Source organism: Myotis yumanensis, unplaced genomic scaffold, assembly GCF_028538775.1.
Source record: "Myotis yumanensis isolate MYYU_CA2020_CCGP unplaced genomic scaffold, mMyoYum1.0.hap1 SCAF_1, whole genome shotgun sequence".
Classification (NCBI taxonomy): domain Eukaryota; kingdom Metazoa; phylum Chordata; class Mammalia; order Chiroptera; family Vespertilionidae; genus Myotis; species Myotis yumanensis.
This window is the reverse complement of record NW_027223752.1, coordinates 70,658,497-70,672,258: the sequence shown is the minus strand read 5'-3', so window position 1 is coordinate 70,672,258 and position 13,762 is coordinate 70,658,497. Positions and strand designations below refer to the sequence as shown.

At 42.2% G+C, this 13,762-nt stretch overlaps 1 protein-coding gene across 4 annotated transcripts in view; it reads left to right on the top strand.

Annotated features, from left to right (window-relative positions):
• Positions 1 to 13,762, top strand: part of GANC (glucosidase alpha, neutral C) — an 81,875-nt gene that overhangs the window by 22,568 nt on the left and 45,545 nt on the right. For all 4 annotated transcript variants that reach the window (XM_070424506.1, XM_070424522.1, XM_070424515.1 and 1 more), the window contains one exon: positions 6,179 to 6,221. In XM_070424506.1, the coding sequence (XP_070280607.1) occupies positions 6,179 to 6,221 (43 nt within the window). The remainder of the gene's footprint in view (positions 1 to 6,178; positions 6,222 to 13,762) is intronic.

Here is a 13,762-nt window from a genome sequence, read left to right as displayed (position 1 = left end):
CTTGTCAAGGGCACATACCTTGGTTGCAGGCTCCTCCCCAGTCCGGGCCCTGGTCGGGGCTCCTGCAAGAAGCAACCAATCAATGTGCTTCTCTCACATCGATATTTCTCTCTCTTTCCCTCTCTCTTCCACTCTCTCTAAAAATCAATGAAAAAATAAATAAAAGATTAATTCTTTTCAGGCTGAGAAAAACAGAGAAGAAAAAAATTACTAATATCAGAATGAAAGAAGTGATATCACTATATTTCCTCTGAAATTAAAATGATAATAAAGGACTATTATGAACAACTCTCTAAGCCCATAAATGTGATAACCTAGATGAAACAGACCAATTCCTTCAAAGACACAATCTGCCAAAACTCACATAAAAAGAAATAGGCAATCTTAATACGCCTATAATTGAGTCAATAATTAATAACCCTCCAAAAAAGAAAGAACCAAGCCCAGATGGAGTTTGGTGAATTTTACCAAACACTTAAGATATTATACCAATTCTCTACAATATCTTCTAGAAAAAAAGAAGAGGGAATTCTTTCTCATTCATTCTATGAAGCCAGCATTATCTAATATCAAAAAAGACAAAGTCTTACAATAAAACAATATTACAAACCAATATTTATTCTGAACATAAGTGCAAAAATATTCAAGAAAATATTAGCACATTGACTCCAATTTATAAAAAGAATCATGCACCACGGCCAATTGGGATTTATCTTAGGTATGCAAAGCTTGTTTAACATTCATAAAATCAATTAATGTAATCTATTTAGCATGAAGCTAAAGAAGAAAAATCACATGGTCATATCAATAGATGTAGAAAGAGCATTTGACAAAATTTAATACCCATGCAAGATACAAACTCATAGCAAATTAGGAATAGAAGCTAACTTCCTCAACTTGATAAAGAACATCAACCCAAATCCTGCAGCTACTATCATACTTAATAGTAAGGAACCCAAAGTTTTCCACTAAGTTCAGGAGCAAAGCAAAGACGTTCCCTCTAACCACCACTTTTCAACATCATACTGGAAGTCCTAGATAATGCGATAAGACAAGAAAAGGAAATAAAAGTTACACAGATTGGGAAGGAAGAGATAAATACTCTTTGTTCACAGATTGCATAATTGTTTGTGTGGAATATCTGAAACTGGCACACATACACAAAAAAGAAAACTTGTTATAATCCTGTATAATAAAGAGGTAATATGCAAATTAATCCTCATGCCCTCACAAGATGGCTGCCTATGACCAGACGGCAGGGGGGTTAGTGAGGGACGACCAAACGACTGAACAAGCAGGCTGTGTGGGGCGACCAGGCCAGCAGGGGGGTTAGTGAGGGACGACCAAACGACTGAACAAGCAGGCTGTGTGGGGCGACCAGGCGAGCAGGGGGGTCAGTGAGGGGCGACCAAATGACTGAACAAGCAGGCTGCGTGGGGTGACCAGGCCGGCAGGGGGGTTAGTGAGGGACGACCAAAGGACTGAACAAGCAGGCTACATGGGGTGACCAGGCCGGCAGAGGGGTTAGTGAGGGATGACCAAACGACTGAACGGCAGGCTGCGTGGGGTGACCAGGCTAGCAGGGGGGGCAGTGAGGGGTGACCAGGCTGGCAGAGGGGGGCAGTTGGGGGCGACCAGGCCAGCAGGGGGGCAGTAAGAGGCGACCAGGCCAGCAGAGGGTGTGCAGTTGGAGGCGACCAGGCTGGCGGGGGCAAGCAGTTAGGGGCAACCAGGCTGGCGGAGGAGGTGCAGTTGGGGGCAACCAGGCCGGCAGGGCAGGGCAGGGCAGTTGGGGGCCGTTAGGCTGGCAGGGCGGCAGTTAGGGGCAACCAGGCCGGTGGGGGGGTGGGCAGTTAGGAGTGACCAGGCCAGCAGGGAGGGTGTGGTTGGGGGTGACCTGGCCAGCAACGGGGGGCAGTTAGGGGCAATGAGGCCAGCAGTGGGTGCAGTTAAGGATGATCAGGCCAGCACACAGAGGCAGTGAGGGGCTATCAGGCCGGCGGGGGGCAGTTAGGGGTGACCAGGCAGACAGGCAGGTGAGCGATTAGGAGCCAGCAGTCCAGGATTGTGAGAGGGATGTCCGACTGCCAGTTTAGGCCGAAACCGGCAGTCGGACATCCCCCCAAGGCGTCCCAGATTGGAGAGGGTGCAGGCTGGGCTGAGGGGACTCCACCGCGCCCATGCCTGAATTTCGTACACCGGGCCTCTAGTAAGCAGTATAACAAGATTGCAGGGTACAAAGTTAATGCACAAAAGTAAATTGCTTTCCTATATACCAACAATGATCAAGTGGAATTTGAAATTAAAAAACACATTACCATTTACATTAGCACCCCCAAAATGAAGTACAGTGGGACCTTGACTTACGAGTTTAATTCATTCCAAGACCAAGCTCATTAAGGAGCTCGTTAACTCAAATTACTCTGTCAACTCAATGCAAAAAATCGGCCGAGAGACAGCTGGTATCTCAAAAAACTCGTTAGTCGGGACACTCATAAGTCAAGGCCCCACTGTATTTAAGTATAAATCTAACAAAATATGTATAAGATCTATGTGATAAAAACTATAAAATTCTGATGAGAGCAAAGAAGGACTATATATATGGAGAGAGATTCTATGTCTATGGATAGGGAGATTCAATATTATCAAAATGTCAGTTTTTCCCAACTTGATCTAGAGATTCAACACAATCCCAATCAAAATTGCAGAAAATATTATTTTGTGGATATTGACAAACTGATTCTATGGTTTATGTGGAGAAGCAGAAGGCCCAGAGTATCAACTCAGTGTTGAAGGGGAACAAAGTTGGAGGGCTGACACTATGTTGCTTCAAGACTTAATATAAAGCTACTGTAATCAAGACAGCGTGGTATTAGCAAATAGATCAATGGAACAAAATAGAGAGCCCCAAAATAGACCCACATAAATATAGTAAACAGATCTTTAAGGAAAAAGGCAATACAATGGAGCAAAGATACTCTTTTCAACAAAGAGTCCGGAATGACTGGACATCCACATGTAAAAAAAATGAACCTAGACACAGGTCTTACATCCTTCACAAAAAAATTAACTCAAAATGAATTATAGGCCTAAATATAAAATGTAAAACTATAAAACTCCTAGAAGATAATATAGGAGGAAACCTAGATAACCTTGGGCATGGCGATTACTTTTTAGATATAATACTGAAGGCATGAGCCATGAAATAAATAAGTTATAAGTTGGGCTTTATCACAATTAAACTATTGCTCAGTGAAAAACAATGTCAAGAAAATGAGAGGACAAGCCACAGACTGGAAGGAAATACTGCAAAAGACACACCTGATAAAGTATTGCTATCCAAAATATATGAAGAACTTTTAAAGTTCAATAATAAGAAACCAGACACCCAATTTAAAAATGGGTAAAAGACCTAAACAGACACCTCACCAAAGAAGATATACAGATGGCAAGTAAGCATATGAAAAGACATTCAACATCATGTCATTGGGGAATTGCAAATTAAAACAAGATACCACTACACATCTACTAGAATGGCCAAAATTCAAAACACTAACAAAATGCTGGTGAGGATGTGAAACAATAGGAACTCATATTCATGGCTGGTGGGAATGCAAAATGATCGTCACTTTGGAAGACAATTTGACATCTTACAAAACTAAATATAGTCTTACCATACAGTCCAGCAATCTGCTCCTTGGAATTTATCCAAAGGAGTTGAAAACTTATGTCCACATAAAAACCTGCACATGGATGTTCATAGCAGCTTTATTCATAATTGCCAAAATTTGGAAGTGACCAACATGTCCTTCAGTAGGTTAATAGATAAATAAAATGTGTTACATCCAGACAATGGGATTATTATTCAGCTTTTAGAAGAAATGAACTATCAAGCTATGAAAGGACACGAAGGAAAGTTAAACACATATTACTAAGTAGAGGAAGCCAATCTGAAAAATGCTACAAGTATGTACCTTTTTTATTGCAACTATATGAAATTCTGAAAAAGGCAAAACTATGGAGATAGTAAAAACATTAGTGGTTGCAAGGCGTTAAGGAGGAGGGAGGAATGACTAGAACACAGAAGATTCTTAGGACAGTGAAACTACTCTGTATGAAACTATAATGGTGAATGCATGTCGTCATACATTTCTCAAAACCCACAGAATGTACAATACCAAGAGTGAACCCTAATTAAAATGTGGACTTTGAGTGATAATGATGTGTCAATGTATGTTCATTGAATGTAACAAATGGACCCCTCAGATGCAAGATGTTGATAGTGGGAAGATTGTGGGTGTGTGGGGACAGTAGGTACCTGGGAACTCTGCACTTTCTGCTCAATTTTTCTGTGAACCTAAAAGTGCTCTAAAAAATAAAGTTTGCTAATTAAAAAAATTAAAAGGCAACATACCAGTTATCTTAAATTTCACCATAGAATTTTAATGTATATAAGAAATAAAAAAGAGCCGAAACCGGTTTGGCTCAGTGGATAGAGCGTCAGCCTGCGGACTGAAAGGTCCCAGGTTCGATTCTGGTCAAGGGCATGTGCCTGGGTTGCGGGCACATCCCCAGTGGGAGATGTGCAGGAGGCAGCTGATCGATGTTTCTCTCTCATCGATGTTTCTAATTCTCTATCTCTCTCCCTTCCTCTCTGTAAAAAATCAATAAAATATATTTAAAAAAAAAAAAGAAATATACACAATATAGAAAGAACATATACCAATCAATAATAAAAATAATAAGCAAATAAAAAATGGGTAATACAAACTGCCGCTGTGCATATGAAAATGATGAGAATCAAAATTATTAATATTGAGTAAACAAAGCATGTCCCAAAAGAATATGTATAGTGTATCTCTATTTGTATAAAAGTTTTTAAAAGGCAAAACCAAGTTATAAATGTTTGGAGATTCATATACTCATGGCAATACTATAAAAAACAGCAAGAAAATGATTTCATACAAAATTTAGTTAAGTTGTTACCTCTGAAGGGTAAGGGAAGGAGGCAGATACATTTGAAGAGAAGCACACGGGAACTCCAAAGGAACAAGTCATTTCTGTGCTTATGCTCACTGGTGGGTCATAGTTGTACCCTTAAGTATTACTCTCTGAACTCTGCACGTACATAATATGCTCTTCTATATACATGCTGTATGTTATACTAAAGAAAAAATAATGTATAATGAATAGACAATTCATAGAAGAAATAGAAATACCATTTAATGCAGGGGTCCTCAAACTACAGCCTGCAGGCCACATGCAAATACAAATATTGTATTTGTTCCCGTTTTGTTTTTTTACTTCAAAATAAGATATGTGCAGTGTGCATAGGAATTTGTTCATAGTTTTTTTTAAACTATAGTCCGGCCCTCCAACGGTCTGAGGGACAGTGAACTGGCCCCCTGTTTAAAAAGTTTGAGGACCCCTGATTTAATGTATAAAAAGTTAGTCTACAGCCATAGCTGATTTGGCTCAGTGGATAGAACATCAGCCTGCGGACTGAAGGGTCCTAGGTTCAATTCCGATCAAGGCACATGCCTGGGTTGTGGGCTTGATTCCCAGTGGGGGATGTGCAGGAGGCAGCCAATCAATGATTCTCTCTCATCATTGATGTTTCTATCTATCTCTCCCTCTCTCTTCCTCTCTGAAATCAATAAAAATGTTTTTTTTTCAGTCTACATTAATTATAAAAATTCAAATTGAAATGCATTATCTTTTCTTAAATACTTTAGATTGGCAAAAGTTTAAAAAAATCCATAAGTTCAGTATTGTGACGAGTAGGGAGAAATGACCACTCAAATACAATTGTAGGTGATAGAGTAAGTTGTCACAGTCATTTTGGAAGGCAGGGCATTATGCTGCTCTGTACTATAGTAACACTGGGTGAGGGAAGCTGTGTTCTACTTTGCTTACGTTTGTTTAAATATTATGAACATGTATTACATTTATAAACTGATGAAGATATTTTTAAAGGGGTTAATAAGCAAACTCTTGGATTAATGTTTATCATAAATGTTCAATTTCATAAACTTATTTTTATAGTGATATTTTTAATAAGTTAAAATTTATAGAGTTATAATTTATAGTTTCAAAAGTGGAAATGAAAATCTTTATAATTGAACAGAATTCCATCAGTCTTGCCATGTGTAAAACAATTTTATTTGTATTACAACAGAGCTACCAGAGAAAAGGAGAATGCATCAATTGACACCTCTCAGGTAATCTAGATTGAGCAATTTGTCTCTTTTTTTATTATTTTAATCATCATCATCATTATGTAGAACAGTGGTTCTCAACTTTGGCTGCACATTAGAATCACCTGGGAATCTTTTTAAAATCCTGACTTCTGGCCAAAACCGGTTTGGCTCAGTGGATAGAGCGTCGGCCTGCGGACTGAAGGGTCCCAGGTTCGATTCCGGTCAAGGGCATGTACCTTGGTTGCGGGCACATCCCGAGTGGGAGATGTGCGGGAGGCGGCTGATCGATGTTTCTCTCTCATTGATGTTTCTAACTCTCTATCTCTCTCCCTTCCTCTCTGTAAAAAATCAATAAAATATATTAAAAAAATAAAAATAAAAATAAAATCCTGATTTCTGGGCCTCATCCTCCGGAAATTCTTTTTCTTTGTTACTAATGTTGTGACCTCACCCAGGTGATTCTAATGTGCAGCCAAGGTTGAGAACCACTGGTGTAGAATATAATGTGTCCTGTTCTTTCCTTCTTCTACAGATGGATATTTGATAAATTCTCTGGAAATGTAATCATCTGTCTCTGTTGCTCATCTTATCTTCTCATTGATTCTTTCATTCATTTGTTCATGTATTTATTAATTTATAAAACAGGTAATTCCTGAGTGCCTGCTTTGTGCCAGCCACAAAAAAATGTTAGGCAAAGGGAGACAGCAGTGAGTAAAGCAAATCCTGTGTCTTTATGAAACTTAGAATCTATTTGGAAAGACAGGCACTAAATAATTACAGGTATGAAGAGTGTTACAAAAGGGTGCTTTAGGAGACTACAACAAGAAACTTGACCAGGATGAGGGTCAGGAAAGACCTCCTGAAGGAAATAATGTTAAAGCTGAAATTGATGCATGCAGATACAGTAGCTAGTTAAAAAAAAAAAAAAAGTGGGAAACACACATTTCAAATAGAAGGAATTGCATTTTCAAAAATCTTAGGTACAAAGGAGCACATTTGAAATACATACATACATACATACATACACAAACAACTTTTCAAAAGAGCAAAGGAAAGGGTGCTGTGTAACTAGGCTAGAGAAACGGGCAGGGGCAATTCTGCTGAGATAATAATTCTTTTTTTTCTCATTAAACTTTGTTTTAATGGGTCTTAAAATTCTGTGACAGATTTTTGGTCAAGTTGTTTCCATTAAAAAGTACTGATTTTAAAAACTAATAACTTAAAAACTACCTACCCCTCCCCCCTCACACACACGCAAATGGTTCACAAAATAGTCTCCTTTCCTTGTGAAGGTCTGACGATGTATTGTAATCATTAACGGGTCTTTCACCATAAAACTTAAATGGCCAGTTGAGACAAACAGTTCTGAGACGTTCTTCCACCACTGATTAAAACGGGGTGGCAGGTGTTGGGGATAATACTCATTTAGCCTTCTGAGCTTTCTGGGCAGACTTGGTGACTGCCAGCTCCAGCTGCCTTCTTGTCCACTGCTTTTATGACACCCACAGCAACTGTTTGTCTCATGTCAGGAACAGCAAAACAGCCCAGAAGAGGAGAGTCAGAGAAGCTCTCAACCAACACACATGGGCTTGCCAGGAACCATATCGATGATGGCAGCATCACCAGATTTCAAAAACTTAGGGCCATCTTCCAGCTTTTTCCCAGTACAATGATCAGTCTCCTTTAGCTCAGCAAATCTGCAAGCAATGTGAGCTGTGTGACAGTCCAGCACAGGTGCATATCCAGCACTGATTTGGCCTGGGTGGTTCAGGATAATCACCTGAGCTGTGAAGCCAGCTGCTTCTATTGGTGGGTCATTTTTGCTGTCACCAGCGACATTACCACGATAAAATCTTTGAAAGACATGTTCTTGACATTGAAGCTCACATTGTCCCCAGGAAAAGCTTCACTCAGAGCTTCATGGTGCATTTCAACACAGTTAACTTCAATTGTAACATCGACTAGAGCAAAGGTGACCATCATGCCAAGTGTGAGAACACCAGTTTCCACCTGGCCCACGGGGGCAGTACCAATACCATCATTTTGTAGACATTCTGGGAGGGGCAGACACAGGGGCTTGTCAGTTGGACGAGTTGGTGGCAGGATGCAATCCAGAGCTTCAAGCAGCACGGTTCCACTGGCATTGCCATCTTTATGAGTGACATTCCTTCCCTTGAACCAAGGCATATTAGCACGTGGCTCCAGCATGTTGTCTCCATTCCAACCAGAAATTGGCACAAATGCTGTGTCAGGGTTGTAGCCAATTTTCTTAATTAGGTGCTGACTTCTTTAACAATTTCCTCGTTCCTTTTCTGGCTATAAGATAGCTCAGTGGAATCCATTTTGTTAACACCAGCAATCAGTTTTTCACACCAGTGTGTAAGCCAGAAGGGCATGCTCACAGTTCTGCCATTCTTGGAGATACCTGCTTCAAATTCCACTAGCAGCAACGATCAGGACAGCACAGTCAGCCTGAGATGTGCCTGAACCATGTTTGTTTTTGTTTTTGTTTTGAATCGTGTTTTTTATGAAGTCTCTGTCTCTTGGGGCATCAATGAGATCATCTAATACTTGCTGGTCTCAAATGTCCACAGGGCTATACCAGTGGTGATACTATGCTCATGTCCAGCTTTTGGTTTGTCCCATACTTGAAGGTGCCTTCCCCATCTCAGCAGCCTCCTTCTCAAATTTTTCGATATTTCTTCCCTTGGATTACAACTTGGAAATCCCTTGGACGAATCAGATGAAGGCTGTGAATCATCTCTATAGCAAAATAATTTGTTATACTGTTTGAGGGAGTTCACAACTCTAAAGCTTATCCGTAGATCCCAGGATAATAATCCCTACATTGAGAGTTCAGGTGTGGCAAAATAACATGTTACTAAACAATGAATGGGTCAACAATGAGATCATTGAAAGAAATCAAAAGATACCTTGAGACAAATGAAAATGAACACACAACAACCCAAATCCTATGGGACACAGCAAAAGCAGTACTAAGAGGGAACGACATAAGAATACCAGCCTACCTTAAGAAACAAGAAAACATTCAAATAAACAATCTAACTTTGCACCTAAAGCCGTGGTCGGCAAACTGCGGCTCTCGAGCCACATTCGGCTTTTTGGCCCCTTGAGTGTGGCTCTTCCTAAGCCTTAGGAGTACCCTAATTAAGTTAATAACAATGTACCTACCTATATAGTTTAAGTTTAACAAATTTGGCTCTCAAAAGAAATTTCAATCGTCGTACTGTTGATATTTGGCTCTGTTGACTAATGAGTTTGCTGACCACTGACCTAAAGGAACTAGAAAAAGAACAACAAACAAAGCCCAAAGTGAGTAGAAGCAAAGAAATAATAAAGATTAGAGTGGAAATAAATGACATAGGGACTAAAAAAACAAACAAACAAACAAAAAAAAAGATCAATGAAACCAAGAGTTGGTTCTTTGAAAAGATAAACAAGATTGACAAACCTTTAACCAGATTCAAAGAAAAAAAGAGAGAGGATCCAAATAAATAAAATCAAATAAAAGTAAAAATTGACACCACAAAAATACAAAGGATTGTAAGAAAATAATGTGAACAACTATATGCTAATAAATTTGATAACCTAATCAAAATGGATAAATTCCTAGAAACATACACTCTTCCAAAACTGAATCAAGAAGAATCAGGAAATCTGAACAGACTAATTACAACAAATGATATTGAAGCAGTAATAAAAAAAAAAAACACCTCACAGATAAAGATACTACAAAGAAAGAAAATCATAGGCCAGTATCCCTGATGAATGAACATAGATGCAGAAATCCTCAACAGCATGGAGTTTTCTCAGAAAATTAAAAATTGCTTTTACCTTATGATCTAGTAATTCCACTTCTGGAATTTATCCGAAGAAATCCAGAACACTAATTTGAAAGAATATATGCACCCTTATGTTCATTGCAGCATTATTTACAATGTTATAAAGCTATGGAAGCAACCCAATTTCCCACTGATAGATGAATGGATAAAAAAGCTGTGGTACCTATATACAATGGAATATTACTCAGCCATAAAAAGAATGGAATCTTACCATTAGCAATAGCATAGATGTACCTAGAGGATATTATCTCAGTGAAATGAGTCAGCCAGAGAAAGACAAATACCATATGATTCCACTGATATGTGGAATCTAAAGAACAAAGTAAACAAGCAAAACTGAAACAGACTCATAAACGCAGAAAGGGAACTGGTGGTTGCCAGAGGGGAGGGGGTTTGGAGGACTGAGTTTTCTAAAGATGGGAGGGAGATTTGGGATGGTGCTGAAAAAAGGTGAAACAATTAAGAAGTACAAATTGGTAGTTACAGAATAGTCATAGGTATGTAAAGTACATTATAGGGAATTTGGTCAGTAATAATGTAATAACTATGTATGGTGTCAGATGGCTATTAGATATATTGGTGTGATCACTAAGTTATAGAATGTCCAATCATTGGGTTATACACCTGAAACTAATATGATATTGTATGTCAACTATAATTGTATGTCAGCTATAATTGGAAAAAAATTATTAAAAAACAAAACATTATGCTGAGTAAAAGGAGTGTTACACAAGAAAAAATAATAATTCAGGTGTGATTTAAAAACACACAGGATCACTTTATAGAAGCTTTAAGTACGAAGAAATAGCTTAGAAATGGACAGAGGACTCACTCTTTTTTAAAATGTTTTGTTAATCCTCACCTGAGGATATTTTTCCATTGATTTTTAGAGAGAGTGGAAGAGAGGGGGAGAGACAGAGAGAGAGAAATGTTGATATGAGAAAGACACATCAATTGGTTGCCTCCCACACAGGCCCTGCAGGGATCAAGCCTGCAACCAAGGTATGTGTCCTTGACTGGTACCAAACCCGGGACCCTTCAGTTAGAGGGCCAACACTTTATCCACTGAGCCAAACCAGCCAGGGCAGGACTCACTTTTTAAAAAGAAATAATGCATTTCACACACGCATAATTTTTTAAAAAGAACTTTTGCTTCTGAAGAATCGAGACTTTGGTAAAGCTGAAAAAGTTTATAACTGTAGATCAAGAGTTTATGAGACTGAGTGGTTGCCTCCCAGTGACTTCCAAAGCCAGCAATAGGAACGTAGCTAGCAGTTTGGATAAACGAAGCAGGGTGAAAGTGCCCATCTCAGCCAAAACCTTTTCTTAGGGTCTCACAAAACAGACCTAAGTAGTTTGATTCTAAATGTTTGCCTCACATATTTACAAGGAAAAAATATCTTATATATGTAAAGACCACATTTTTCTTTTTTTTTTTTAATATTTTAATAATTTTTATTTCTTAAAGTATTACAAAGAGTGTTACATATGTCTCCTTTTTTCCCTCCCTTGACATTCCCCCGGCCCCTACCCCCCGCCCCCCCCCCCCCCCCGCCCCGTGTCTTGTGTCCATTGGTTAATCTTATATGCATGCATATAAGTCCTTCAGTTGGTCTCTTAATCCCCCCCCCCCCAACCCTCCCCAGGCTTCCCACTGTAGTTTAACATTCTGTTCAATGTTGCTCTGCTTCTGTATCTACCCCTGTTCATCAGTCCATACTGGTCCCCTTTATTTGTCCCAACCTCACTGGAGTAGTCTCAACCTCACCAGGGCCGTCTGAGCCTCACCAGGGCCGTTTCAACCTCACCGGGGCCGTCCCTACCTCACGGGGGCCGTTTCAACCTCACCGGGGTCGTCCCTACCTCACGGGGGCCGTTTCAACCTGACCGGGGTTGTCCCTACCACACCGAGGCCGTTTCAACCTCACCGGGGTTGTCCCTACCACACCGGGACCGTTTCGACCTGACCGGGGTTGTCCCTACCAGACCGGGGTCGTCCCTACCTCACGGGGGCCGTTTCAACCTCACCGGGGTCGTCCCTACCTCACGGGGGCCGTTTCAACCTCACCGGGGTCGTCCCTACCACACCGGGGCCGTTTCGACCTGACTGGGGTCGTCCCTACCTCACGGGGGCCGTTTCAACCTCACCGGGGTCGTCCCTACCACACCGGGGCCGTTTCAACCTGACCGGGGTTGTCCCTACCACACCGGGGCCGTTTCGACCTGACTGGGGTCGTCCCTACCTCACGGGGGCCGTTTCAACCTCACCGGGGTCGTCCCTACCTCACGGGGGCCGTTTCAACCTGACCGGGGTCGTCCCTACCACACCGGGGCCGTTTCAACCTCACCGGGGCCATCCCGACCTCACCGGGGCCATCCCAGCCTTACCGGGGAAACAGGAAGTTTGGCCCTCTGTCCCCTGCTGGCGGCTCCCCACCAGACAAAATCTCCAGGCGTTCCTGGTGGTTGAACATCCAGCACTCCTGCCCTCCACCAAGTGCACAGACTGCCTGTCTGCTGTCCCCCAGCGCCCCACAAGAGACTGGGACCAGTGGGCATGTTTGTGCACTTGCTGGTACAGCAGTTCCACAGTGCCGGCCCAGTCAGGCCCAGCCCTGGCCGGCCCCAGACCCGACTCTGCCCCCTGATTGCGTCCCTCCCAGATGCAAGGAGCTGAAATCTGCAGCCTGCTGGGATGGGCTCTGTACTTGGTGCCTCTGCACATCCTACTCAGTCTCAATGCGCTTCTTTCTATGCGAGGAGTTGAAATCTGCAGTTTGTTGGGTTGGGCTCTGTACTTGGTGTCACATCCTATCAGTCTCAATGTTCTTTCTCTCCTTCCAGTTGTAGAGCTTCCACTGGGCCAACTTTCCCATGGTTCCGTATGATAGGTGTTTGTCTGATATTTGGTAGTTTCGATGTTGTTGTGTGAGGTAGCACGCACAGGTCTCTTCCTTATGCCGCCATCCTGGTTCTCCTGGGTCTGCTTCTTGAGTGTGTCTCCCATGGCTGCGAGCAGTTGAAGTCTGCAATTTGTTGGGATAGGCTGCAAAAGCGCAGGTGGGTCTTTTTGTGCACCTGGCACAGCTTGGATGGGGATGTAAATTGATTAGGGCTGAGTCTCAGGGAGTCGCCATGGCGGAGCAAATAGCACTGGCTGAGTCTCCGCGGCCCCTTGACTCTCTGCCAGGGCTTTGTGTCCCCCAGTGCCGGCGAGCAGCTGTGCAACAGAGTCTCCCTCGCTTTCTGATGGCTGCAAGGCCGTGCTGCCTCTCCCTGTAGGGTCTGGTGCCTCATGATCCCGCCTGAACCAGCTCAGTGGATTTGAAAGTTTGCAGAAGCAAAGGCGTTTCTACTTGTGAGTCTGGCACAGCCCAGATGGGAATGTAAATTGCGTAGGGCGGGGTCACAGGGAGTCGCCGGGGCGGAGACTCAGCGGCCCCTTGCCTATCCAGGACACCAGGACTTTGCGTCCCCCAGTGCCGGCGAGCAGCCGAGCGCCAGAGCCTCCCTCGCTTTCTGACCGCTGGAAGGCCGTGCGTCTCTCGCCTTGGGGCCTGGGGCCTCAGAGACCCGCCCGAACCAGCTCAGTGGATTTGAGAGTTTGTAAAAGCACAGTCATTCCCTCTTGTGCCTCTGGCACAGCCCTGAGGGTAGGGCGGGGTCACAGGGAGTCACCAGCGTGGAGGAAATAGCGAT